Genomic DNA, 24,767 nt, shown 5'->3' with positions numbered 1-24,767 from the left:
GAAGCATGTTGCAGTGTGGATAACATATCAGCAAGGATGCCAAAATTTCTTAGTCCTCCCATTGTTTGAATGAATCTCTTCATTTTAAAAACTGTTTTTTCCTTAAAACATATTTAAGTCACCTATGACCTTTTTTCACTCTTTCCCTGCAAACTGCGGCAATTTTGAAAAAAAAAAAACATGACATTTTCCTGTTGTTGGTAGCCGGTTTTCCCCTTTTCAGGATCCCTTGGTAGCACCCCATTTTCAAAACCCATTTTCGTGATCTTCCCATTTTAGCAAGCTAGCAGATGCAATCTGCTGATCAAGAAGTTTCCGCACTCCTATGAGACAAATTTTTTATTAATTCTTTTTTGGGTAGAAAAAGTTCGAAAAAGATTAAAAAGACTTATTTGATTCGGACAATACAATTTATTCAGTACAGTGTATCTGCATCATATAAAAGTACAAAGATATTTAATTTAGACAAAGTGAAAATTAATAGCTTTGATAAGGTAAGTTTCAGCATTAATAAAGTGCCTGTAAAGGTAAGTCAAAAGTGGGGAAATATACCTTTTTCTTAAGGCAACTTTAGTTCCTCCTAATGAAATTATCTAAGTTTCACAAGAGTAGGTATTGTGTAAGTAGATTTTAAGTAATGAATTTGCCAGAATCAGTTGAGGCATCTAAAAACATAGACTACAAATAAATGAGTGATAATAATAATACATAATTGCGTTACAAGGTGATTTTGATGGTAGTGATGCATGCTTACTTGGCAGTTTTAAAAAAGTATATATACCTGATGTAAACACCTCTTACTTTGTTTTAGTAAAATGCAGTTTAAGATGGCAGTAAAAAAAGAACAGAATTCAATAAAGTACCAAAAAATGTAAGTGTCTACATATTTTTGGAAATATTGTGCAAGAAACCAAGCCTTAAAAGGATTGTAGTGACCAAGAATTATATTTTCCTACAGAGAAAATCTGAGTCGAAAAATATTTTAAAGATTGACTTGAAAATGAGATAAAAACATAATTTACAAAATTTACGTACAAAAAAATGTACAAAAATGTACAAATTTACAAGAGAAAAAGTGGCAAAGAGATACAGATTACAGCACTTTCCAACATTTCAGATTATTTGACAAGGTATAAAAAACGATACCTTTTTCATGCGGATTGACAAATTATGTTTGCAAGTTCAAAAAAGGTCATGTGAAACATAACACAAAAGAAAACGTAGCACACATGAGAAATCTGATGCAAAAAGCCCCAAAATAGAAGCTAATTCTCATTCATTTGAACAGTTTTTGCATTAATTCTGAAGTGAGGATAAGAATACTTTCACTCAGTTCCTGACAACCTGAAATCGGAGAGGACACAAAAGAAAGTGCATCAAAATACTTGACCAGGCAATAATACTACTCCTGGATGCATGATTAAGTACAAAGTTATCAATAACGAGTATTATTATAATACAAAATAGGGCCAAGATGGCTATTGGAAAAGATGCGCTGATTTTGCAGGGCCAAGAAGATCTAGGTTTCTGACGTATTAAGGATGGAAAAATGTACAGAGCTAAAACGTGATCAGTAGAGATGCTAGAGGAAAAAATGCCATATCATAAGAGAGTTTTTTAACATCTGAGCTTGAAATTTGGCAGTTCAAATGGACCACTAGACAAGATACGAATTTAAGCATGCTGATTAATGATCCCTCTTAAATTCACAAGATTTACACAAGGAAAATTAAAGAAATTAACTTCCAACCAAAATATGAATGTTCTTACGAAGCACTGGTTATGACAAAGTCTAAATTCCCGCTCACATGAAAAACAATAGTCTACTTGAATAAAATTGCGCTATAGAACGGATTTGGCAGGCTTCTCAACAAGCATGATTCCTTCCCCACCCTGTCTTCTTTGAAATGTAATCAACGTGTAACAGCTGCACCGAAGCACAGAAAGTGAGATTGGGCATACATTGATATCACAGAGATTGTTTCAGTGACGTTCAGTGTGCGATTTAAGTCAAGTAGATTATAGGCTTTTTATGAGCCGGAAGTTTGAATTTATGCATCGAAAAACGTGAATATATTTTATTACAAGTTACTTGCAGTAATGTTTGTCATACAAATCACGTTCCAAGTGAAATTTTCACTGGATGACATATTATAGTGCACCTTGTTTAGTGGTCCATTGCATTTTGATCAACATTTTTCAAAATTGCTTACATATTTGTGAATATAATATATATTTCTAATCTAAACACTAGAGAATAATTTGAGTGTATAACACTTCTCAGAGAACAGTAGAAGTTTTCTTAGTGCATTGAATACTGGAGTTTGCTTATTACAAAATAAATCACCGTCATTACAAATTCACCCCTGTTTTGTCCTGTTTTTGGAAGTATTCAATTTTTATTTAAGGGGGGTATGAAAAAGATAAACAAGTTTTTTCTTAAAACAGTGCTTGGGGACAAAGTTTTAGCCCTGTACTATGTCTACATCCTACTTCATTTAGTTTACAACCCAGGGAAGGGATAACATTTTCAGCGTATGATTGATAAAACCTTACACACTTTAAAACTATAACTAAAAAAAATTAACAGGATTGTTTGATATTTTTACTAATGAAGGAACATTCGGGAATCACATGAAACATAAAGAGGGAAATAGATAAATAACATATGTGTGCTGAAGAAACTCAAACACATCTAGAATTAGCTAGCAATTCGAATACAAAAAAATTAAATATGTTTGTATAAAAGTATTTCAAAAGAGTTAGTGCAAGATATAAAAATTTTCAGGATGATATTGCAGAAAAGTAAAAAAATCTGATGATGACATTCCTGAAATGAACAATACTGTGGTTGAACATGTTCGATGAGAGTTACACCATCAAAGTAGTGACAATTTTCAACAACTTTACACCTTATTTTTTCATGAAACTTCTAATTAGAGCATCTGCGGTCACATCTTAAAAGTAATAAATACTATGAGTCATTGCAAGTGCAAAAACTAACTTGGATGCATTTTAAAGAAAAATATGAGGGTGCATATTGGAGAAATCATCAAGGATTTCCCCGTACATCACCGATAGTTAACAAAAATTCAACAATGGGAAGGACAATAGCAACCATTAAAGACAATATTGCAGTGATAAGAGAGAATGTTGGATGATTTATTGGACATCTTCTCTGGTTTAATAATTTACTCAGTTAGTATAAATAGTACAGTCGAACCTCGGTTATCTGGTGCTCAGTTATCCATGGCTTGGTTATCTGGTGCTTAGTTATTCAGCGGAGATTCAACAGTCATTTCAAAGATTTTTTTTTTATCCTAAGATAAGTTTTTACTGGTTTTTTTTCAATGTTCTTAGTGCACACTATAGATTTTCAACTGTCAAGCAGTTCCAGCATCCAGTGCAGGTTTCCACCACAAATTGCCGCAAAAATGAGGTTTGGCTGTACTATTAACATTGAATTCATTAATTATTGAAAATCCTAAAAGAAAATACACAAGCGTGTGGAAAACAGTAAACTGCATTAAAATAAATGATTGCACAGATGTTCATAGATTGCCAAAAAAATTGCACAGCCAAAGCATTTCAGAACTCTGGCAAGAAAAATTTTCACAGAATTATATATGTACATACAAACATACAATAATTACAAAATAATAACCCAAGAATAAAAAGTCGCAGACGTTACTTGTTTGTCCACAGAGAAGTAGAGACTTATAAATTTTTCTACAAGATCACTTGTGGGTCTTTTTGAAATGAATACTTAAAAAGTAACACTAAAATTTGATTCTCAGAATAAAACTGAATAGTACGTAGTAAAAAGAATGTTCTTGTAATACATTCATAACATTTTCATGAAAGAGAAAATTAGTTAAAGAACAAGTAGACTGAATTAATATGCATGGGAGCAATAAAATAGAAAACACAAAGATGATTTTGTAAAAATCAAAGCATCCCAATAAAAACATTCAATTAAGTCTTAGATTCACGCCTTTCATGCGAAACTGTTTGTCTCATATATGTAATTGTTGTTCAATAAAAATTTTCCTGTAAAATTTTTTGCACCTTCTCTGTTTGTCTTCTGAATGAAAAAAAAATTAAGTTGGCAAAATGAAACGTCTCCGAAAAGCCGCAAGGCTCTTCTCCACGCACAAACAGGGGCTCTCAAACCGACACCAATTATTTAATTTCTCGGGCAATTATGCACAAAATTCCTTGGAAATTTCAAGGTCTGATCTATGATGCATCCCAAACAGATTGGTTATCTTCAAAGATCGTCAACAGTCAACAATTACAGCCTCCAGTTTGTACACGGAGAAGAGACATTATTATAACACTCAAAGACATCAGATAAAATTGATTATTCTGGGACAAAACAGAAGGAAAGGAAAAAACAAGAAACCATTTTGAAGACAGGAGTCAAAAAATTGTAGAATATTGTGGATAGAATTTAAAAGGAGACTTAACTAAGAGAAGCACAGATTAGAAACTCACAAAACCAGTTTCTCATTAATAACCAGACATTAAGTACCTCTTAACAATCCACTGAATTGAGGGGAAGGGGCAAAATTAAATGAATGAATAACATGAAAGAACAAAAATACGACAATGCAGAGTCAATAATTCAACTACAAAAATTCACAACCTGGCATCTAAGCTTTTGGAATGGTAGAAGTCATAGAAGAGAGATTTAGAACCCTTTCAAAGAAGAATGTTTTTAAGGATTTCAAAAATGGATGCAACATGATCATGATTTCGTTGCATCAAATTAATTTTTTGAGCAGCAGTACAAAAATTCAGTGCATCATGGTGAAATCAAAGCATACTGATTTCTAAAACTAAATACATAAATGAAAGATGGCACTTTTACTATTTCCTGAATTTCCTGCAGGGATGACGTGATCAAAATTTAAAAAAACCCTGATGCCAATTTTAAGATTTAAATTAATGACAGCTGGTAACACTATCTGTCATACTTCTTAGAAAGGGCTGCAAAGGGCAGTGAATTTAATTATCATGTTTACACAAAAAAGATCACAAGAAATTAAACTTATGGGCACGAAGCTTCTCTATGATTGCTATATGACAGTCTCTGAATCAACAGCACCGTGTAAGTGATATGCTGGAGGACCTCCTTGCATACCTTGCATATAGGACCTTCGATATGAGTTTGCGACTGGGACTTGGCCAGTTGCTTGACCAGAATAGGAGAACGGACGTGTGCCATGATAGTTGGAATAACTTGAGCGGGCCGATGGAGGCCTTTCTACAGGATAAATTGGGTTAGTGTGACCTCTGGAGGCAACATCTAACCTCTCTGATGACAGCAGCAGCTCTGACTGAGATGATGTGTAACGAGGATCGAAACCTGGATTGTTCATCAACTGTCTTCCAGATTCATTAGAAGTTGAGGAATCATTCAAAACTGAAAATAGGTAAAGAAAAATTATTAGCATTGGAATGATGATAAAATTTAACATTGCATAGATCAGAGCAATTGAGAGATCTAACAGAGAATATCAGCTATGGTCATTTTTCTGATCAATTATTTTTCTATGGATAAAATTTTGACCAGCAAAAAAATGATCGGAAATCAAAAATGAATGTTCAATATACAAAACTATCGAGGTAAAGAAGGCAATCTCTGCATTCTTATGCAGAGATCTGAATCCTTATCATTGCTGGAACTTGGCAGTGTAAGTGACATCACTAATGTGCGTTGGAAAAACAGTGTTCTACTCGGAGGCTTAAAAGGCAGTTTCATTCTTCCAAAAAATAATACTGATCAAACTTTTTGTTTTATAAAATTCAGATATTAACTGAAAGCTGATTAAGAGTAGTATAAAAATCAAAGGGCAAATTTTTAAAATGGCTAGTAGGAAATACATGATGGCTTATTAACAATGGATGGTGTTAGATAAAATGTCTTCTGGAACTTTTATCAGAATCAATAATACTAATTTGTCAGATCTGATCCTTTAGAAAGGATAGAACAATGTATCTTATAAAATAAAGAAAAAATTGGATTGAATGAATTTGACAGGAAAAGATAAAATTTTGATCATTTTCAAAATGATTGGAAAACATTATTTTCAGAAAAATCATGACAAGTGCATCTTTGAAGTTTTGGTAACTAATTTTCCTCCGTTTCATTAAATGCATTGCACCTGTAAAAAATGTTACGTAGGATGGGGGAAAAAAACAACAGCATTTTGTTCAGAGTAACTGGAAACATCCTGGAGCAAACGCCTACAATGCTTCACCAAACATCTTAAGAGTGAAATCTATCCTCTCTCATTTAAAACTATTCAGATGGTAAAAAAGGAATCAATTTCCAACTCCGATAACTCCCTGTGCCTAGAATCTCTGGTCTCTCAACATCGTTTTCCCTTCTCTCAGTCTTGGAAATATCAATCCTGCAATTTTCCCTTTTCAGAACAAAAGAGAACATCATCCGAGTTCTTTTGACACATTACCTTAAAAATTAAGGGCAATTAGAAGAGATGCTCACCATGATTCAACTGTTGGTGATGGTCTATCAGTCGCGTGACTGGATTTTGATGGTGAGGGCGATGTCGGCGAGAGGACCTAGTTCTATCATGTTGCCTACGCAGATGGGGAGGTCGTGGCAACGTACCCGAGTGGTATGGCATTGAGCCTCGGGAATGCACACTCCTCCTTTTCACTCTACGGGGAGTCATGGGCCTGCTACCATGATTATCCGCTCTATTATCACCTTCTCCATCTGTAAAATAAAGTAGTTTTAGAAATATCAACTGACACTCATAGAAAAAATTAAAAACTTCCGGAGTCTTTTCCTTTTTTCTTGTGCCCAAACTGTAATTGCATCTTGGGAAAGATAAAATAGAGTTTTGACTGTGGCAATTATTTGAATGCAACTTTTCAGACACTGTGATTGAAATCTTCTGGAAATTTTCTTTACTTGTTTAAAAATATTTATTAGTTTTCCTCGGAGAAAATAAAATATTTACAGAGATATTGAAACAATGTAATTGAGATTTACACTTTCTGCATTTAGCCATTAATACGTGACTCCTTTAAAATATAATTATAATTGAGAATAAGGAGTTATCATACAAGGAATTAAACCCAATGTTCAAACGTGCGACAGCAGATCTTACTAGACAAGCTTACCTTCTGTGGGACTATCTCCACTGTATTCATCTGTGGTATCTTGACGTCTACTATATTCAATTGAATAGAGGGGAGGTGGCCCATTTGCTTTCTTGTTCTTACTAATGTGTGCTGGAAGAAAATAACAGGAAAAGAAACGTAAATAAAAATCACTTATAAAATCTTGATTGACAAAAAAAAATACCTTCCAAAACACATCCTGCAACAATTATGCTCACTATTTCTACAAATCCTCCTGCTCATAAAATTGGAGACACGACTCAGAGGATTTTCATACCTTCTTAAGTTTTGAGATTCACCAATGAATCAGCTGTAAAAAAGTAAGGATACGAGAGCATTTATGCCAGTTTTAAGTTGTCACTGCTACATTTTACTCACAAACATTTCATTTTAACAAGAGAACAAGTCTTTCTGTATAAATAAGGCATAATCATTTTTATTTACGCCAGAGACAGCCAATAATTAAGGCACCTGGAAGCCTATTAAGCAACCTTGATCAATAAATTGTCACCTACCAGCCAAAGTACCGCAAGCGCCAATTGAACGCAAATCTCTGTGAGACAAATTGAAAAAGGATTAAGTTACGATGGCTATTACAAACACAACAGAGACTTGAAATTTTGAATACATGTTCGAAATCACTCTTATCATCTAGTTCAGTTAAAATTAGAGGAGAGAGGTCAAGTTAAGTCTCCATTTCGGCACCTGTGATACTCTGTTTTAAGACCTCATGAGTCATGACACTTGTGATAAACTTTTTACAATTGATGTTTTTCAAAAAGTTAAAAATTATAATTTTTGATGACTGAATTGACATTTTTAAACTAGAAAAGTTCTAAACCCCGAAGTCACTCTATAATCCAATTTTTCAACAATGGCGCTTGTGATACTTGTGCAGAAAGATGACAGAATGTGACTGGATCTGTGAGAAGGGAGCGTATCTTCCGGGACAAAAGTTTCTTTGACTTTTTGCAAACACTTGAACCATGTTTTTCTAAAACCTAAAAATTATGGTCTTGGAATTTTAAGACTAATATTTCCTTAAAAGCTAGAGAATTTAGGATCAGGATTGCGCCAAGATTTTCTACTTCTACACATTTCGACGGTGAAAGTCGGCAATCACATAACTCGTTTGCGGTGTCTGAAAATCTCCGCCTCTACGTCATTTTTTTAAAGGAGAACAAATTGATATTATTTCTTGAAGTTTTTGCAGAATTTTCTTTGCATTGAGAAGAAAAATTATGACAGTTTTAAAGAATTGCCGTTGAGTATTTTTCCATTTAAAAAATAAAGTATGACAGGAAGTCTGCGACGTCGCAAACCGAGTTATGTGATTGCCGACTTTCACCGTCGATTTGCAAAAATTTCAGGAAAATAAGGTCCCTTATCTCAGATTCAATGACAAATATTACTGTATTTTCTAATGACAGTTTTAATTTTACCATTCATGTCATTCTAAAAACTGGATCATAATGAAGTTTAAGAATCATCATGCAGGTAAGACTTACAAGGGGAGCTTCCCAAGTGTAACCGGAATTTCGAGTTGAAATTTCGCATGAAGATACTAGAGATGATTTTAGGGATGCCGTATTTTTTCGTTTTTTCGAATGGGGTCGGGAAAGTCCTCAAAAAAAGGGCTAAAGATGCGGAAAAAACGCGTGTGCTAGCGGCACAAGGTAAACGTAGGTGATAGAGGCTCTGCATCCTTATCAGTACCGCATGGCCAAACGGTAGCGCGCTCGCCTCGCAGGCGGGAGGTCCTTGGATCGGATCCTGATTACAGTTGGTAATTTTATTTTACTTTATGCTTGCTCATTTTTCACTTACTTTATTTTGCACCATTCGCTCCGCAAACCGACTTACGAGGTAGAACACGTAGTGACTGAAGATTTTTTACATATGCTGATAAAAACTCGAAGTTTCTCTTGGATTGAAACGTTATATATAATTGAATAGGTAAACAAAACACCCTATAACTCACCAAATTTCGTTGCCTAGCTGAATTTCCGGAGTATCAGTCGAATCTGTAACTGTATGTGAATGATACTCCGGAAATTCAGTTTGGCAACGAAATTTGTTGAGTTATAGAGTGTTTTGTTTATTCAATTATATATAACGTTTCAATCCAAGAGAAACTTCGAGTTTTTATCAGCATATGTAAAAAATCTTCAGTCACTACGTGTTCTACCTCGTAAGTCGGTTTGCGGAGCGAATGGTGCAAAATAAAGTAAGTGAAAAATGAGCAAGCATAAAGTAAAATAAAATTACCAACTGTAATCAGGATCCGATCCCAGGACCTCCCGCCTGCGAGGCGAGCGCGCTACTGTTTGGCCATGTGATACTGATAAGGATGCAGAGCCTCTATCACCTACGTTTACCTTGTGCCGCTAGCGCACGCGTTTTTTCCGCATCTTTAGCCCTTTTTTTGAGGACTTTCCCGACCCCATTCGAAAAAACGAAAAAATACGGCATCCCTGAAATCATCTCTAGTATCTTCATGCGAAATTTCAACTCGAAATTCCAGTTACACTTGGGAAGCTCCCCTTGTTAGTATCAGTTGAGGTTGGTATCAAGTACAGGTTTCAGTGGTGGATTGCGATAGATTTTTGGCCAACTTGCAACTCATGAATAATAAATGGATTTGATGCAATGCATTTTTTTTAAGACTTGACAGCAATCATTTTGGACTGAGTCAAACCTGTTGGCGTCCTTTTTGGCATTTTCGTAACTTTGCTACTTCTTTAAAGTTATTTTTGGGCAAGGAAAAATTTTCTTTCAATAAAATGAACGCTCCCCAATGGCTGTTCCATTCGAAAGTTTGTTCAACAAATTGTACGACTGTTCATCAGAACTTCGAAAATAGCAGCCACTAATATTTGTAAATCAATGGTGCTACTAGTAATGGTGAAATACTCATTAAATACTTTTTTTTAAATTGCAGATTAAATTATCTATTTGTTTATTTTATTTTCACGTGAGACTTTCACTGCATTTAAACTTAAACTAAATACGTGAGTCACAGTATTTTTTTCCTTTATGGATGCCAACTTGTGGCTAACTGTGGAGAGGAAAAGTTTCTTCTGTCATTTGCAAGTTCCTTTGTGTCAAAAATTCTGCGTAACTGGGGCCTCAAGAGAGGCTTGAAAAATATCGAGATAGAAGTTCTTCACAAGAATTTGAGTACATAAGAGAAGTTAGCTTAGGGAATCATGAGGGATAAAAGACTGTCATAGTGTTGTGCCTAATTCTATGCTTATCATATTTGTCACTCTGGTCATTTTCCTTGTAATTCCCGATTTAAACCAGATTTAAAAATTTTCTTTGTCCTCGATCTATTCTAATTTGATACTGTTTCTTTTTAAAAACTACTATCTGACCCGAACCTTAGCCAACCTTTGAACCTTGAAACACAATCAGTTTTACTAGTCAAGGGAAAAAAGGCATTAAGAGAGAAGAAAAAAAGAAATCATGCATGAAGCGATAGCCCAAAAAGAAACTAGCAAATTTATTGATAATTAAGAGACACTTGAAAAGTTACATGCAATAATCTTCAAAGGGCAAAAAGGCAGCAAGAATGCAAGAAAAACACTAGAAGAAAAGAACAAATTGTAAGTAGGGGAGGTCTTAAAGAAAATCAATTTTTGATAACCATAATATTTCAACTTTAAGTATGTTACAATAAGTATGCAAAGGAAAATGATAAATTCTTCAGGTAAAGGAGGAAGAGAATTTCAGCAGTGTTTAAAAAACAAAACGATCCAAACTTGTCTTAAACAGCTTCCTCATTTGTGAAAGGCCACAAAGTTAATTGAATTTCAAGTGCTTTACAGAAATAAAGCTTATGAGACTACATATAATGCAAGATATACTAGATTAGATTTTACCTATGGAAAATCATATAGAATAAATAACATTTAATTTTCACGGCTCTTAATTAGACCAGCCTGAGACTGGCTCATCAGCCAGTCGAGTATTTTTTGCATCCAAAAACTAGCAACTTTAAATCTTTTGAAGAAGGCACAAGATCATGTTATTCAGTTTCAAGCTTTTCATTGTCTCAGTCAAATTATTTGCTATAAATCATAGATTATCCTCTTGCTTTCCCGGTTGTTTCATACAGTTGTGGTTACCCACTTTTATTTTCATTGACAGTGGGCTCCACAACAAATCGTCACATAATTGAGTGAGCACTTAATTAAACGATGTCTAGAATTGGCCTTTTGCCTTCTAACGGCCAGAGATATAAATAAAACTGTCATTTTTGCAATTGAAAATTTGAGTTGGGCCGAAATGGATTTATTGCGTCACTGAATACGGATATCAATTTTGTGTATTCAGCCAGATAATTTGCTATAAATCATAGATTATCCTCTTGCTTTCCCGGTTGTTTCATACAGTTGTGGTTACCAACTTTTATTTTCATTGACAGTGGGCTCCACAACAAATCGCCACATAATTGAGTGAGCACTTAATTAAACGATGTCTAGAATTGGCCTTTTGCCTTCTAACGGCCAGAGATATAAATAAAACTGTCATTTTTGCAATTGAAAATTTGAGTTGGGCCGAAATGGATTTATTGCGTCACTGAATACGGATATCAATTTTGTGTATTCAGCCAGATAATCCGGCAATCCGAATAATAGCCGGATACCCAGCCCAACTCTCTGGAAAATTGACTGTAAGAAAACGAACCTTAGAAATGACAAATGCATGATTTGGGAAAACTCATTAAAACCTTTGATTTTGCTTTGCTCCAGTTTCTATTATTTTTTTACTTTTTTAAAATTTTGGAGTGGCTGAATGGCTTGGTTCAAAATTAACATTTCTTTAATAGTTGCTCCTCTCATGTGAGGGTCTACCTCTATCTTCACGTAAGCCCTGGAAAACATGGAATTATGTGGGCGATGCAGCTCGACTCAAAAAGCAGTTACGCCCTCCCAGCAGAGACAAAATCAAGGCATTGAACCATCTGATTATTAATTATAGCTTTCCTTACTTGGAAAAAATAAAAAATAAATGTTTGAAAAGACAAAAATTAATTAATCTTCTCTGATCAGTTTTGATCTACTAACTCTTGAAACTGATAAACAAAGAGAAGGCCTGAACATTTTAAAAATCTATGAAAAACCCATAGAAAGCTTAAAAAAATGAAAGAAAAGAAAAAAAGTCATTATTAGTAATTTAAACATGCAAAGTTAATCTGTTTTTTTCCTTCCATCATAGAGAAAATTGTATCTTCTTGACCGATGATTTAAAAAACAAAAAAATATTTTTTTGGTTTACTTAATCCATTGAAAAAACAATTTTAAAACTTAAATTGGACTTTTGAAAGAGAGCACTTGAAGAGATCATTTCAAAGATTTGAGCAAACTAAGCATAATTAAAGTAGTCCATGACAATTTATGACGCTGTTATTTTATGTTTTCTGATGAAATGCATAATTAAAGATAAAAATAAAAAAAAGATGAAAAGAACGATCATGGTTGTTCTTAGAAAAAAAGGAAAAGACAACAACAAAAAACTCCTGAGACTGCATCAGTATTGAGCAAAATAATGGTAAGGTAAAAAGAAATATGAATAAAAAACATAGTAGCATGAGTCTCTAGGATAAATATCTTTTTCTACTACTTAATTTTAAAGTTCTTCTCACTAAAATAAGTTCTTGCTGAGCAAAAGTAACAAAATGACTTGCAAAGGTAATGCATTAATCATGAGCAAAATGAGAAGAAAAAAGAAAGTATAAAATACTTCAAGAGACTGGAAAGTCTGATTATACAGCAAAATAAACGACTCGTCTTTATGAAAAATCTTTTCTGTGCTTTGAAACCCTGACGATTTCTTTTTCTGTACAATCAGGTTGATTTGTTTCCATCTAAAAGAAAGGAAACTCAAGGAACGTGTGGAAACACAAGAGCATTCTTCACACCACAATACAATTGTTAAACGCTAGAGCTAGAAATCATCGCAAGCTTTGGTTGAAATAAGATCACGAGAACTGAGCGACACATTGCTGTTCAACTTGTGCTCAGATACATACATTGGATGAAGCTCCACATGTTCTGGGCCTTTTCCATCGAACCCACCCATAAATTCAACTGAAAAGTTTCAAAATTTTGTTAAAATATTAGCATGAAACATGGGTCTGAAAGTTTGAGTAGATTTCAGTAAATTATAATGACGCCTTGTGTAGAAATTAATACATCCATTTAAACTCAAAAATAGAACAGTTCTTTTGGAGTCATTCAGCACAGAAATATAAAAAAATTGCAGGTACATTAAAAAAAAAAAAAAAATCGTAGACTTCTGTTACGCACAAAAAATCTCCTAATTAAGTTTACTGCGCAGATGATACAGATAAATGATGCATAATGATGATTAACTGGAAGGACAAAACAAAATATCATGCTGACAGAAAACAGTTAAAGGCATGGACCTACATGCACATTTACATTAAAAAAGAAAGAAGAAGAAAGTTACAAGTGATCTATAGTGGTCACATAGATACGCAGTTACATGACACAGCGAAAATTTCACTTAGAATCACCGACTTACCAAACCATGTGAGAATTAAATCCAGCAGTATAATCAACTGTGAGTGCAAAAGTGTGAGAAAAACAGAAAGAATGAGACAAAGAGGTGACAGGAAAAGAAGCAAAGTGAAAAAGATGACTATATTCGAATCATTGACATTGAATACTACACACGATGTGGTTGCAAAAATGCTGTCGAGGACAAAGAGGATGTTGAGCTTGAGAGAAAGATATTTTTTTATCGTCATGAATATGATGAGGTTTATCTGTTATTTTATGCAGGTTTGGTGGTCAGAATGGGAATGCTATTTTGATAATCATCATTCCTAACACGGCACAAAATGAGAATAAGGAACACAGCATGAATAAACAACAGCTAGACATGATCAATTGTAATAGGAAAACAACAGACTATGAACGAAGCTAATGCGTTTTCAAACATGATCAAAAGCAGACTATCCGCTTGTGTACATTGATTGTTTGGTGAGATGCGGTGGTTACACATTTTTGTGAGTTCAGAGTAGAGGACTCTGTGCGAGTAAACAATTGTCACATGATTTTGAAAAAATGTTTTGAACGTTTAGGACTACTGATGAACCTAAGCATGAAGATGTACACAATTCAAGCGTGTCATGATGCATTATTTGTCTGTGTTTCATAGTGAAAATTTGCAAATTTCAGAATCTAATTTCTATTAATTAATGATATTATTTTCTGAAAACTTGTACTAAAATGAGAGAATCATAATGTGACATCATTGTGACAAAATGAGAATGAGATTCAGCGCAGTCAGTATTGAAATACCAGTGAACGCAACAGTCCTTCATTTCAATCGATTTTAATAGCAATTTCTTCTTTTTCAGTTTTTCTAACTTGAGTTCTAAAATTTTTGTTAGAGGTTGTGTTCTATTGTTTTGAACCAATTGATACATTGAACCTGTATCAAATACAGTCCATCCTTCACTTTACCTTTGCGTCAAACACATTTTAAACACCAAGAGGGACAGAATTTCTTTCTTCAACAGACAAATAGATAATCCGTTTAATGTTCAACAATTAATGTTAATAGGTGACAAAAGTTGTTGTGTGCAAAGGAATAATAAATTTGGATTGGGAGGGTGGAATGTGGGGATGTAAGAGGAATGAGTATAACAACGCAGAATTGAGCTAAGATTTTAAAGGTATTGGAAATTATAAATCAACTGCAAAATTTGACAAAAAATTTAATCAGGATGTCGTGCTGACCTTTTTGCGAAAACTCAGCGCGTTCCTGACTATTGTGGAGGCCTCTTCAAAAATTGTAGAGACCTAGAACTATTTGCACCCCTGCCACACCTTTTCATTTGATGTTTGTATGATTTCTATTACTTTCTATGGACCTTTCAAAATCCTGCATTTTAGGGTTATTTGTACTTTTCCCATACAGTAGACCCCGGGGTATAAAATTTTCCATCTAAATCCAAAGACAATTTTTTTGAGACCTCAACTTTTCATTTCAAACCTAAAGAAAAAAAGCTCATAATTACACCATTTTGAAGCGGTGTGAGAAATTTTTGAAGATTCCCAGAACTAGAAGCCCCAGCATTCTCTCAGCCTGAAATTCTTACCTTAACTCAGATAATATACCTGGTAGTAAGAATATAAGTGCGCCAATACCATTGTTAAGTATTTAAGTAATTAGATTGCATGAAATATTGAAGCTGCTTTTGTATTTTAAGGTGGTAATTTTATATTTGATGAAAAAGAGGAATTATGGGACTTACAGCTGTCATCGTCATCCAGCATAACCCGCAACAGCGAAACGCTTATTAAAATGCCGATCATCTGCAAGAAAATGATATAGATGTTAAAGCTAGTTAAAACATCAGAGAGGGATACGATGAAAGAAATTACTACTTTAAGTCAGGAAATCATTTTTTGAACAATTTAAAGATTGCCAAAGACAGATTAAAAAAATACTTCTTGTTTTCATCAAAAAACTTACTACATCCTACAGAGAATGTGTTTGATTTGAACTTCAAGGAGTTATGAACATAAATTTTAAGAGATAGAGGGCTATGCATTTTAACCCGAGTAAAAGAGTGCTTATCTTATAACAATACTGATACTTAGAAATGAGTTCATAGGATAGGTGACACATAATTTCAGTTTTTTCAACTCCCCTTCCGCCCCCTGGCCGCTCCGCGGCCCAACCCCCTCGTATATTCTGTCAATTCGTTATGAAAATATCACTTAATTTTTTTTAATTTACATTATTCTCGTAAATTGTATTAATATTAATACTGCTGAAGTTCTGTTAAGTGCTTATTCATTCAAAAGATCATCTTCAATTTAGCTAAAAACTTACTTCAATTAAGGTTGGAGTTTTAAAAAAAGGTGAATAATCAGTTTGAAACGGTTTATATGGGATAAAATAAAATGGATGGAAAGCAAATAGGATAGAATATAATATAATATAAACGAAATATAATAGGTTTGTCATTAATAAAACGGGATGTATTTATATTAACCTTGATAAAAGGCCACAGGTCGGTTTGATATTTAAATTAAAGAGTGGCGGTGATGCGTAACAATTTTTGGATTTGCTGCTGCAATTCCCGAGTAGTAGTGATCGCCATAAATTGCGATTTAATCGGAGAATATATCGCGATTTTATCGACGTCGCGATTTATTGCAATATTATCGGATAAAAAAATCGCGATTTTATCGACGGCGAATCATCGCAATATTATCGGGAGAAAAATCGAATCGGGAATTTTTTTTAATTTTGTTTTTTGAAGGTTAAAACTGAAAAACCAAGTGGTGAAAAATACTCAGCTGTTTTTCATCACATGATAATGAAGTAATGCAACTGATAATGAAAAATAAGTCGCAAAGATAGGAGAAAAGAATTGTAATGAAATACATACAATTATTAATGATCAAAAATTAAATTCATATAATTTCGAACAGTAGAGAAATAGGAAGATTCGTAATTTTTTGTATAAATGGGGAAATTTGGGGGAATTTGGAATCGATAAATGCGGTTATCGAAACGTGCGATTATCGATACATGCGATTTGTTGTGTTTGATTGTGTTTCATGGTGTGTTTGATGTGTTTGATTGTGTTTCATGATGTGTTTGTTGTGTTTGATGTGTTTGATTGTGTTTCATGATGTGTTTGTTGTGTTTGATGTGTTTGATTGTGTTTCATGATGTATTTGTTGTGTTTAATGTGTTTGATTGTGTTTCATGATGTGTTTGTTGTGTTTGATGTGTTTTAGGTGTATCATGATGTGTATATTGCGTTTTACGTGTTTCATGATGTGTTTGATGTGTTTGCTATGTTTCATGATGCATTTGATGTGTTTTATCCCGGTTCCTTAACATAGTTACATCCACTATTATAAATGACTATACTGTATAGGTAAAATTACTGCATATTATCCCGGTCACTCTGAAGAAATCCGGTTTTATCCCAGTCATTACTGCTTTAGAAAAAAACGATGTATCGAAGATCGATACACAAAGATCGATATCCTTCCTGTTTTCCCGGTTTCTTAATATAGGTACATCCCGTTTTATCCATGACTATCCTGTATAGGTAAAATTCCTCCACTTTATCCCGGTCACTATGAAGAAATCCCGTTTATACCAGTCATTACTGCTTTAGAAAAAACGATGTATCGAAGATCGATACACAAAGATCGATATCCTTCCTGTTATACCGGTTTATTAATATAGGTACATCCCGTTCATCCATGACTATCCTGTATAGGTAAAATTCCTCCCTTTTATCCCGGTTATTATGAAGAAATCCCGTTTTATCCCAGTCAATACTGCTTTAGAAACAAACGATGTATCGAAGATCGATACACAAAGATCGATATCCTTCCTGTTATCCCGGTTTATTAATATAGGTACATCCCGTTCATCCATGACTATCCTGTATAGGTAAAATTCCTCCCTTTTATCCCGGTTATTATGAAGAAATCCCGTTTTATCCCAGTCAATACTGCTTTAGAACAAACGATGTATCGAAGATCGATACACAAAGATCGATATCCTTCCTGTTATCCCGGTTTATTAATATAGGTACATCCCGTTCATCCATGACTATCCTGTATAGGTAAAATTCCTCCCTTTTATCCCGGTTATTATGAAGAAATCCCGTTTTATCCCAGTCAATACTGCTTTAGAACAAACGATGTATCGAAGATCGATACACAAAGATCGATATCCTTCCTGTTATCCCGGTTTATTAATATAGGTACATCCCGTTCATCCATGACTATCCTGTATAGGTAAAATTCCTCCCTTTTATCACGGTTATTATGAAGAAATCCCGTTTTATCCCAGTCAATACAGCTTTAGAACAAACGATGTATCGAAGATCGATACACAAAGATCGATATCCTTCCTGTTATCCCGGTTTATTAATATAGGTACATCCCGTTCATCCATGACTATCCTGTATAGGTAAAATTCCTCCCTTTTATCCCGGTTATTATGAAGAAATCCCGTTTTATCCCAGTCAATACAGCTTTAGAACAAACGATGTATCGAATATCGATACACAAAGATCGATATCCTTCCTGTTATCCCGGTTTATTAATATAGGTACATCCCGTTTTTCTAGGACTATCCTGTATAGGTAATAATCCTCCCTTTTATCCTGGTTATTAGAAGAAATACATCCCATTTTTATACCTGTCTACCTATCAATAATTCCTTTACGGAAGAATACATTTAAATTTCCCGGGGATTTTCAATGACGTTTTCTGATTGGTTAATGAAAGACCAATGAGAATGCGAAATGACACGGACGTACACACAAAAAAGGCCTTATTTTTTTTTACTATAGTGTACAGCTGAGGGTTCCGATCCTTCAACATGTAAAAACAAATGGCGCAACGCTTTCCTGGGCCCCCTTTCTTTTAAAGCGTAACATATTTTATGAACAGCCCCTAATTTATTCTATGCTTTTGTTCCCAATTTCTTCAGTTAGCACAATTTTTCACTTCATCGGAGAAACCATACACATGATAAAGTGCATTTCAAACAGAGATATCAAAATATACAACTGAGTCAAGTTAAGCTCAACTTAAGGCATGAATACTTTACTTTTCTTCTGCCAGAACTTGATTGAATCGTAGCTCTGTTCAGAGGTAGGTATTCGCGTGTTGATACCTTGTGACAATTTTAAGATGAATTATTGGGCAGAAAACCAAAAATGAGCAAACTTTAACTTACCGCCAGAAAATTTTGAATTGATGCTTGGAGAGCTTCAACATATTGGTAATCTAGTACGCAACCAACGACTGAGTCTGGTCTTATAGGAATGAGAGGGTCATCAACGGTTGTCAGATTAGCATGAAATAGAGGTTTGCATCCTGGTCCATTGGATTCCCACCAGCTGACGCTACCAGTTCCCAAATTGAGGATATTCTGGTTCTAAAAACGAAAAAATACTTGTTGTTAGTTAAAATTCTAATAGAACATTAAGAGGATAAAAAATTGTTTAAAATGTTTTAAGCCAGTATATTTATTAGGGTAAGAAAAATTTGGGTTTATACCCAGTCTCAGTAAATTAAAAAACAAACCTACACCGTTACAAACTGCTGTTAACAACAATGATAATGTTGATTTTCTCTTGGTATGGGCAAGTACTAAATATACGTGGGCCTTTTATCATTGTTAGAGTTATTTCATTACAGTAAGAGGAAGGCTTCAAACGTTAGGTATAGACATTTTTTTCCCTAGCAAAGTGGTGAAATTCTCCTGATAGATACCAATTTTCTTTGGCAAAAAACAGATGGAAAGAAAAAATGCCTCTGAGTAAGACATTAGGAATTGAATTTATACAGCAAAGAAAAAAAAACGAATAAAATAATATGAAAAATAAATCCTATGACACGCAAATTGAGTCATGCATCATGCCTCACTGACTTATAAATCTCAGAATTATCATGGATGATTAACTTCCGTTAAGTACTAAATTTTTTTGCAAAAATTATAAATGAAAATACTCTAAAATACAGTCCACAAAAATCAATCAAAACAAACTACCTACTTCGATTGTACATGGGTACAATTATGCAGAGATACCTAGGTAATTTGAAAAAAAATATTACTAAAAACATACAAAGTAAAATTTACATGCATCTTCATAGAAAAAAAAAAAAAATCGTCAGCTGATTACAGCAGTAAATTATACGGTAATGAATGAAAAATCATTAACTCTGCATATCCTACTGCTCTATTCATAAGTTAAAAGGAAAAATAATAAAAAATACACACACAAAGTGAACTAAAGCAGGCTGCCTTAAACCTTAACATAAGTTTTGATAAAGGAGAGTTCACAAATATATTAACTAAAATTTTATCAGCTCTTAAAAACTCTCATCAAGAGGGAATCGGAACAGAGACTGATGCTGCCTCTTGATTCCTGGTAAAAGGGGTCTTCCTGAAACCTACTAAGGGCTAGGGTACTAAGAGAAGTGAGTAAAGAAGAGTAAGAGGGATGAGCGATATGTACCACACTGTAAATAAGTTTTGCAAACTTATTGACCTCAAGCAATGATAACTTGAAAAAGCCTTACTTGTAACATTATTGAAATTAATGATGAGTCGTTCCCAAACAAATCATTTGCCAGCATTAATCGGAGTAGCATTTCTCAAAAGAAACACTTGTGTTACCTACTGGCGTAGCTAGCCATTTCTAAGTATTTTGACATCAAGAGACATTGGACCACTGGAGAGTACATGATGAAGGTAAAAAATGTACTCATTGCTAGCAAATTTTTCTGACCGAACAGAATATTCTCGGTCATTATTTTTGTTGCTGGATGGAAACAGTTTTATGCGCCAAATATGTCCATTCAAGTTTATCCGCAATAACTTCCTTGAAGGCAGCAAATACAAAAGAAGCAATAAAGGTATGATCTTGCTCGGGTTTACGCAATGGCTTTCGCTAAAATGTTGTTCCTCACTCGCACATTAACTGCATGATCTTTGAGTCCATGAGTGCACAATGTTATTTTGTATTGTTCCTTAAAAAATACATATGTGATGACAAAGTAAGAGCATTTCTTCTCTCACAAGAATATATTGACTGGAAGAGACAGTGGCATTAAAGGGAATGACAAAAAGATAAGGGTGACTACTTACTCTATTTAAGCCACCAATATTCAAATAGAAACACACAACAAATATGTTCCAGCTAAACCAGAATACACTCCAAATAGTATACTGGAAGAAAAGGATAAAAGGTTAATACACACAAAATTTAGAGAAAAATTATTTAAGTTGGTTATTAATAAAAAAAAATGCCATATTTACTCCACGTTCTTTTTTTCTCACATATTAAATGCTGGTAAATTTCACACGCCAATTATGTAGGAAAATTAACCGTGGACCAGACTAAGAGAAAAATATTTTCTGATCACGAAAAAACAAGATCTAAAAGCAGAATTAAAAGAAATTTTTGACCGGTGGTTAAAAGAACAATTCCAATTTGATTAAAATAATTAAAGCCATGATGCAGACCGTCAAAACAGGTCAGAAAGGGCACAGTAGATGAATTTTTGGAGAAGTACCCTGTCGAGAATCAAGTCAGTAGGATCATGTTTAGAAGAAAAAAAGAGAGGAAACTAGATTACGGTAAACTATTTTGCACAAAACTAAGTATCGCAATCAGCAACTAAAACTTCTTTACCTTTCCTGATTAAGATTGACTAAAACTTACTTGAAAATTGCAAATAAGAGAGCATACTTATGATTCTACATCAAGCTTAACAAGAAGCTTGAATACTTAGGACGATTTTCTGATGCTAGGAAAAGTCTTATAAAATGATGAAAAGGAAGAACCTACTATAAAGGACAGAGTCAAGATATGGCTGATATAGGTGACTGATATGCGCACACATTGAGAGATAGGTAATCAAAGAATTTAACCAATAGGTGCTGAACTAATGGAGCTCAAAAGATTTGTAACACTCATTATATAATATGACTAACAAACTCAAAGGGAAAGAAATCACATACAAGGGGTCAATGATGGAAGATATGATGGAAAATTTACCAAGGGGTATTTTATGCATTGAAATTTTCAAACTTGTTGTCTACTACTTATTTTTCTCACAAAATTAGCAGTTAGAAGCTTCAGGTTACACATTTCAATACTAAAATGTAAGAGTCGGAGAGACTCAATGAAAACATTTGCCGATGAAAAAAATAAAATTTTAAATATTGTTTTTGAAAGGAGGATGCAACCTCCCTTAAAATTTTCATAAATATGAATAGTTACAGTGTATGAGTCAATAGGGTATTTTAAAGTTGAATACTTAGATAATGATTTTTTTAACCAACTTGACAATTTTTGCTCCTCTGAAAGATTGACTTCTGTACACTGAATAGGGTCCACACCAGTTAAGTTTACTCATTTTACTCAGAGTGCAATGGAAGACCAGCTTTCCTCACATTAGTATTTAAGATAAATACAAGGATCAAGATGGTTGATCTTCTGCCATCCGCTTAAAGTGGTGAGTTCATTTGGCGTAAACTCAAAAGTCCCTAATCTTAAGACCAGTCACAATAAAATGTAAGTAAAATATGATGTGAAACGTTTACTTAATGGTTGTGCACTTGCAGGGATTGTTTTTGAAATTTCGTTAGAGGTGATTAATAGTAAGGTAGAGAAGAAGTTATAAAATGAAGATTTAAAAATCTAAAGTTTCCTTACCGAAGCAAGATACTTCACTCGGAACTGGCAAGCACCAAAAAATCCAAAAATTATGAACAAGATTTGGAAAAAATTAGCTAAAACAGGACCCCACATAAAACCAAGAAAGTCAAAAACTTGACGAACAGCCACGGTTATCTGTAAATCAAAATAAAACAAAATGAAGTAGTAGCAGTATAAATTCGATCATGAAAATACTAGTGATGAGCATTTGACACTACCTCAAGGGAATGAGTTCTAAACATGAAAGTAAAAGGGGTGAAGAAACTTATAGGTACTGATCTTTTCATAAGAAATCAACAGTTCAGCAGAAAAATAAGAAAATTGTTGTGGTTTTTTTTTTTAGATCTCAATATTTTGATCGCTAAAAGCTTCTTGGCATTATTTAGGTACTTTTACAAACTGTAATGACTTTCTTGAAAAAATGTCAAGAGTCATTCATCTCTGGAATGGAACATTTGGGCAATTAATAATGAAAAAAAAGGCCACAGATTCAAAGACTTTTTGCAGCGGATTTTTTTGAGTAGAACCCATATCATCAATCAAAGAAAATTTTTCATGGATAACTTTTTTCATGTTTTAAGAAATCCCCTATTCTTTGTAGGTAGGCAGGAATATTTTTTTTTTCTGTGGATTCTTTCTCCACTGGCTGATGGAAACATTTGAATTTTCATAAATAGTTGGATGAAATTATCCTCTGGAATTAGTGAAAAGATGAATGAGAAGAAAGGTTGCCAATTCCTAGATTTTTTAACACAGCTTTATATAAAACTCTCATTTCCAGTCTCAGAAAATGTTTTTGAAAAAGTCCTTAGAAAGTAATTTAGCACTTCTCAAAAATGGTCTGATGACTCTTCCCTCTACTGAACTTAAATCATGATAATCAAGATACTTGGGAAAGAATCAATGTTTCTCATTCTGAACCAGCCAGAGATGAAACCCCGCTATCATTTTCTCCCCTGCCGTGCTGACTATTATGGAGCAACTAAGAGAAGAGTCAGCCCGCGTAAGTTAAGCTGGACAGAAACATGCATTATCGTAAGTTCTATAGACTTTAAATCCAAGTCCTCATGTTTCCATTTCAGCCGTTACTGTAATCCTCAAGATGCAAGCATTTCTTACGATATCTGGACTTTCTTAAAATGCTGTTCTCTAGCTAGTTCCATACAGGTAGTTTAACTGCACGGAGGGTTGAATTCTTCAGTTAATTACTATATGAAATATAAAATGAAATGTTGACACTGGCTCTGGCAACAAACTGTGATCTACAATGAATTAAAAGAAGATTTTCATACTGAACATGCACTTGGTGTACTTCAATGATAATACATCACGGCGATGTAAGTCAGCCAATCACATACTCTGGTTTGTGCGTGGTAGACTTCCTGTCATACTTTATTTTCCAAACGGAAAATTACTCAACAGCAATTCTTTAAATCTGTTGCGATTTACCTTCTCTGCACATAATAAAATTTTGCATTAACTTCAAGGAATTCATATCAACTTGTTCTCCTTTGAAAAAATGACATAGAGGTGGAGATTTACAGACACCGTAAACGAGATATGTGATTGCGGACTTACGCTGTCAGTTAGCTATCGTGCATGAGTCCTATTATATCCTGGTTGATATGAGTTTCTTACTCGCGATAAATGAATGGCAGTATGATAATAGAGTGATGCATGTGGTAATGTGCAAAAGTTTTGGATTAATTGAGAGCATTCAACTTACCATTTGTAGTACACATACTGAGAGGAAGAAATGCCGCTTGGTGTAGGAGCCCATGACCTATCTAACCACTTCAGTGATGCTTTACCACTTCCGCACCGTACAGTAGAGACCATTTAAACAGGTGGTGAGGAAGAATTTGGAGTTCTGGTTCTGCGGTGAAACAAAGCGTTTGACCGTTGCGGGTGTCCCGAATGATAACACACTTTCTCCCATCATGTCAATGGCGTTCCATAAAAGAATTCAATACAAATGAGCAGGTAAAAACTTTAAACTGATTCAGTCATTATATTGGAAACAAATCACTTCTCGCATACGGACCTAGAATTCTAAAATAGAAACAAGCAGTGAGTTGAACTTGAGGAGGATTCATTGTCACACAAAAATAGAACAAATCTCTTGGGTCAGGAAGTTACCTAAGTATCGAAACCACTGAATATTTCATCCGGAAAAGCTTCAACAACCGTGAAACACAGAAAACAGAGTTCAAAGATCTGAGAATAATGATTATTAGGAGGAATAATTAATGCATAAAATTTAAAAGAATGGAATGCACCAACAAATCCGAACTTGTTTGGACTTGTTTACTTCTTCACATGATGTTGTTGTTGTTGATTTAGTGCAAAAACA

At 34.1% G+C, this 24,767-nt stretch overlaps 1 protein-coding gene across 1 annotated transcript; it reads right to left on the bottom strand.

The window, feature by feature from the left end:
• Positions 1-388: 388 nt before the first annotated feature.
• NKAIN (Sodium/potassium-transporting ATPase subunit beta-1-interacting protein) lies at positions 389-24,742 on the bottom strand. Its single transcript, XM_019058125.2, has 9 exons — positions 24,554-24,742; positions 24,141-24,466; positions 22,412-22,549; positions 20,839-20,919; positions 18,922-19,122; positions 15,452-15,512; positions 7,159-7,269; positions 6,515-6,748; positions 389-5,428 (listed from the first exon to the last, which is right to left on the bottom strand). The coding sequence occupies exons 2-9, from the start codon at positions 24,192-24,194 to the stop codon at positions 5,082-5,084; spliced, it is 1,227 nt and encodes a 408-aa protein (XP_018913670.1). The 5' UTR covers positions 24,195-24,466; positions 24,554-24,742; the 3' UTR covers positions 389-5,081.
• Between the last annotated feature and the right edge of the window lie 25 nt (positions 24,743-24,767).

This window comes from Bemisia tabaci, chromosome 6 (assembly GCF_918797505.1).
Source record: "Bemisia tabaci chromosome 6, PGI_BMITA_v3".
In the NCBI taxonomy this organism is placed as follows: Eukaryota; Metazoa; Arthropoda; class Insecta; order Hemiptera; family Aleyrodidae; genus Bemisia; species Bemisia tabaci.
This window is presented reverse-complemented; position numbering and strand designations above follow the sequence as displayed.

Excerpts from the sequence above, each read along its gene's own strand:
- NKAIN (XM_019058125.2), bottom strand. The coding sequence starts at position 24,194 with ATGGGCTCCTACACCAAGCGGCATTTCTTCCTCTCAGTATGTGTACTA. Across the intron at positions 22,550-24,140 it reads CAGTATGTGTACTACAAATG|ATAACCGTGGCTGTTCGTCA; the intron begins GTAAGTTGAATG and ends TTTGATTTACAG. Across the intron at positions 15,513-18,921 it reads CAATTCAAAATTTTCTGGCG|ATGATCGGCATTTTAATAAG; the intron begins GTAAGTTAAAGT and ends ATTTTCTTGCAG.